This window comes from Theobroma cacao, chromosome 4 (assembly GCF_000208745.1).
Source record: "Theobroma cacao cultivar B97-61/B2 chromosome 4, Criollo_cocoa_genome_V2, whole genome shotgun sequence".
In the NCBI taxonomy this organism is placed as follows: domain Eukaryota; kingdom Viridiplantae; phylum Streptophyta; class Magnoliopsida; order Malvales; family Malvaceae; genus Theobroma; species Theobroma cacao.
In genome coordinates this window covers 17,030,567-17,035,615 of record NC_030853.1, presented here as the reverse complement: position 1 = coordinate 17,035,615, position 5,049 = coordinate 17,030,567, and the positions used below count along the sequence as shown (strand labels likewise).

At 34.3% G+C, this 5,049-nt stretch overlaps 1 protein-coding gene across 1 annotated transcript; it reads left to right on the top strand.

Annotated features, from left to right (window-relative positions):
* On the top strand, positions 2,867-4,267 carry LOC18601666 (phenolic glucoside malonyltransferase 1). Its single transcript, XM_018119021.1, has one exon. The coding sequence runs from the start codon at positions 2,867-2,869 to the stop codon at positions 4,265-4,267; it is 1,401 nt and encodes a 466-aa protein (XP_017974510.1).

The window sequence follows — 5,049 nt, the reverse complement described above, 5'->3', positions numbered from 1 at the left end:
GGTACACCAAATCACCCAATCCACCTATTTGCTCACCGCTAAGTTAGTCCATGCCTTTCCGTCTTTGGAATCATTTTTTGGTAAAAATAAAGGAGAGCTTAACAAAGAAACTGAAAGAGGAAAAAGAAAAAGAAACTGAAAGAAGGAAAAGAACATGACTCTGATTTGAGAAAAAATAAAAAGATTTTTATTTTTTAATCAATTAATAAAATCATTTTAATATTTATTGTTAAGCCTTTTGAAGTTTTTCTTTTTACCTCATTAATGAGGTGTCAAAATTTGGTGGCCTGATAGTGTATAGAACCTATACACTGTCAGTGCATCAAATATTAATCCTTAAAAAAATAAGAAAGAAATTTAAAAATTGCTCTTGATGTTGTAGAATTTTGTAAAACTTAATTTTAATGGAAGAAGAGGAGAAGAAAATGATGGAGTTGGAGAGAGATAATGGCAGAAGAGGAGAAGATGATGGACTTGGAGAGAGATAAAAGATGAGAACAAGAAAAAAGAACAGTCAAAGGAGAGAAAATGAAAATATTTGTTTTTATTTAATTAATCATTATAAACTTTTCAATATTTAATTTTTAGTCCCTAAAGATTTTTTATTTTATCTCATTAATGAAGTGTCATATTTGGATGAGCTGATAGTGTATAGAAGCTATACACTATCAGTGCATCAAATATTACAGAATTTATAAATAGGTATTGAAAGTCTGAATTAAATAAATTCAAGAAAACATATCGTTTTTCTCTCAAATAAACTCCATTTTCTCTAAAATTTCTAAGATAAATTTTCAGTTTTGCTATATGTAGTTTTCTAGGTGCTTTTATTGAATCTTAGAGATATATTTCCATTAATCCCAACAAACATAGTGGGAGTATAATTTTTTTTCTCAAACAAGTCCATTTTGTTAAAAGAAAGTAGCTTATAAAACTTCACCGTCCAAGATGTTGGATTGGAAAGACAAAACATATTTCACCAAAAACAAAGCCTAGATAATCAGAAAAGTGATAAATACAATGATGCTCATTACATTACACATGACAAAGTAAAAGTTGAAACACCCTTCCTAGAAGAACCAGAACACTCCAAGATAATTTTCACCATCAATTACTAAACATATTGGGTCTATCAATCCCCACTTTTACAAGAAAGCCGTCAAGGTAGTTGGCCTCAACATATGACTAGCCTTTGAATCAATGTAGCATAAATTCAGTCACCAACACACATTGAACATGTTGAGATGATCAACTCCCATTTTTGCAAATGCATTAACAAAGTGATTAGCCTCTTTATAAATTTAGTTAAATCTGATATCTCCCCAATCATTTTCTACAATCCGTCAATACCAGCAAAAACCTTAATGGAAGCATAATTACCTCAAGGATAGTATAGGTTCAAATCTATATGCACCAAGGCACATAAAATTCTCTAGATTCTGTTCTTCAAATTACATATAAACAACACCTGATCTATTTTTTTATTTTATTTTGAAAATAATCATTAACTGAGTTCTTTATATATATATAAAAGGGTGTTGGCAGCTGATTGCAGGATTCGACTAGACCCTCCTTCACCAATAACTTATTTTGGTAACTTTATTATGAGTTCTCAATGTTGTCGAAAAGCAAGACATTTCATGTCAGAAAATTACTAATGGGGACAATAAATTAGTTGGATATAATTTGTTTAAAAAAGGTTAAGTGATATTGCTATATTAACTTTATAAATGAAAAAGAAATTTTTAATTTTATAATTTTAAAAAGTGTTTTAAAGTTCTTCTAATAAAAAAATAATAAAATTCAAATCTAACTCTTTGAAATAATGATAAATACGTTTATCAAAAAAAAAATTAACTTTTGAATAGCAAATTCATTATAAAAAAATTGCTCAGCCATTCTCGGTGTCCCTAAAGTTCAGGGCATTTTCAAGTTTTTGAGGCAACTCATGTGCTAGCTAGCCTGTTTCTATACACATGCTGGAGGGATTTACTTGAAGATTATAGTCCAATCCATCCCCGACTGCTGCAAGCCATGACTAAATTGTAAGGTAACCTATTGCAAGTAAAGCTTGAAGAAAAAGAAGTTTGCTTTGCATTTATTTTTATTAATAATAATAATAATATAATGGTCTTTGAGACATCAATTATTGAAGTTTTTAATACAAAAATTTCCAACTTGATTGCACTTGAGTATTTAGTTCATTGGTTGATGCATGATCTCCTACCTAAAAAAATATGGTTCGAATCCCCTTCTCTAATTCAAAAAAAAAATTCAACTTAATTACTAAGTTAAACACTTAACAAGATTGGGGGAGAAAATTTTCCTACATCAGAGGCACACGTGGGCAAAATCTATTGAATTGAAGGTTTTGCCGCAATGTTTGGTTGACAAAATATTGCAGATAAGCAGAAAATCTGGGACGTTGATGATAATGCAAGACCAGTTCTTAATTTTAAAAGAGGCGCAAATTAAAGTTTGATATGATATTGATATGAGTATCCACATTGAAAATTTGCGACCAAGATTAAAGGTGTTGTTGGCTGCACGAGAATACTCCATCGGCCCTTTTCTCCTTTTTGAATCATCAAACAATGCTTGTAAATGCGGTTACTGATCTCTTTATTTATTTATTGATTTATTTATAACATTTTCCATTGGTTTTGTGATCCTCCAAGAATCATATCCCATCCATGTGGGTGGCATTGCACATTAATCAAAACGTACACCCCTTAGTTCCTGACTTGTATATATACTCAGTTTTAGGGTTGATTGCGCCAAAGCAGGCATTCACAACTCCCAAAACCTCTCAGAATTTAGGAGCCAAGACTGCTTCCCCTTACCCTCTCTTGCCTCTCTATTTGCCATGGCATCATCTAAAATGCTGAAAGTACATGAGATCACTCGAGTCTCCCCGTCCTCTGACTCACCAAGTTCAGCCAATGAATTCTCTCTCCCGCTCACTTTCTTTGACATATTCTTGTTCAAGTTTCATCCTATTGAAACTGTCTTCTTCTTCCAACTCACAGAGTCAACCTCAACCCCTTCCTGTTTCTACTCGGAAATCCTCCCTAGACTTAAGAAATCTCTTTCTCTTGCACTTGCCCATTACCTCCCGCTTGCTGGCAACCTCAAGTGGCCATCAGATTCTCCCAAGCCCATTCTTTCATACGCTCCGAATGATGGAATTTCACTCACGGTTGCCGAGTCCGAGGCTCAAAACTTTAACAGCCTCTCTGGCAATGAGATCCGTAAAGCGAATGAATTACAACCTTTGGTTCCTCAATTGATGATATCCGATCACATAGCAGCAATATTATCTGCGCAAATAACACTATTTCCTAATCAAGGATTCAGCATTGGCGTTACAACTCACCATGCAGCGGTTGATGGTAGAATAGGAGTCATGTTTCTGAAGTCTTGGGCTTATCTATGCAAACAAGGTAATAAAGCAAACCCTCCTTTGCCGCCTGAGCTAACCCCATTTTTTGAAAGGAGCGTTATCGAAGATCCAGCTCGACTTGACCTGCTGTACTTGAAGCAATGGTCAGCTTTCACCAGCTTAGATTCAGATCCCAATAAAAGAAACTTGAAACTTTGGCAGGAGGTTAGATCTACTCCTGATGATTTGGTTCGAGCCACATTTGAGTTTAGTCGTAAAGACATCAAGAAACTGAGAGAAAAAATTTTGTCTAAGCTGGATAACTCAAAACCACTTCATCTCTCAACTTTTGTGCTTACGCTTGCTTATACAGCAACCTGTCTGGTTAAAGCAAAAGGAGAAGGCGATAGACCTGTTTCCATTGTATTTGTAGCTGATTGCAGGACTCGTCTAGACCCTCCTTTACCAATTACTTATTTCGGTAACTGCCTTATGAGTTTTGGACGCTCTACAAATGCAACACATTTCATGAATGAAGATGGGTTTCCGTTTGCTGTAGATTTGTGTTGCGATTTGATTGAAGGATTAAAGAATGGGGTTCTTGAAGGTGCAGAAGAAAAGGTGTCACATATTTTTACGTCTAAGAAACCGGGATTGCAGTTTATTAATGTTGGTGGATCACCCCAATTACTTATTTATGGCTTAGATTTTGGGTTAGGGAAGCTGAAGAAGGTGGAGTTTGTGTCCGTACATAGAGATGAAGCTATTGCTATGACTGAGAGTAGAGATGGGAGTGGTGGAGTTGAGGTTGGTTTGGCCTTAAACAAGCATGAAATGGAGAATTTCGCTTCTTTATTTTCTGATGGATTAAGAAGCATTGATTAAGGTCTTCAAAGAAATTGAAATTTCATGGTTTTTATGATCAGTTTACATAAGAAGAAGAAGGTCTTGGAGCCCTTTGATCCAAGGTTCGACTCGTATGGTGTGAGAATTTAATCCAACTATGTATTTGTTTGTTAATTGATTAATTAGTCTCTTATGTTGAATGTAACAGTAATGTTATATTTGCTGGAACTTGTTTGATTGTAATGTAATTTCCTTTTATGCATGTATCTCAACAATAACAATTGAAGTGATTGAATCTTGTATTTTTACAAATAAAGGTTTCTTTTTTTGCGAACAAAATAGGATATTGTAAGAGAAGAGAAGATAATTTGATTTCATCTTTGAACGGATATTTTGCATTAGCTTTCTCAACTTCTTGGGAATAAAGTGTTAGTATGACCACACTGCCTATTATCATTTCTTCTTTTATAATAATTATGATACCCAACATCCCACATCTGATGTGAATATGATTGTTAAGACCTATATAATAATCCAAGCCCACCACTACTAGCAACTTAAGTTTAAGCTTTTGAAGGTCACGTGGTTTAGGCTCAAAAAGTTACTGGGCTAGTGATTGGACTTGAGTTATTACAAATAGTATCAGAATCTGCACTAGTCCGATGTGGGCTTTCACATTGCTCTAGTGAGACCTATATAATAATCCAAGCCTACCACTACTAGCAACTTGAGCTTAAGTTTTGAGGGTCACATGGTTTAGGCCCAAAAAGGTGCTGTGTAGTGATTAGACTTAGGTTGTTACAATAATCCTATATAATAGA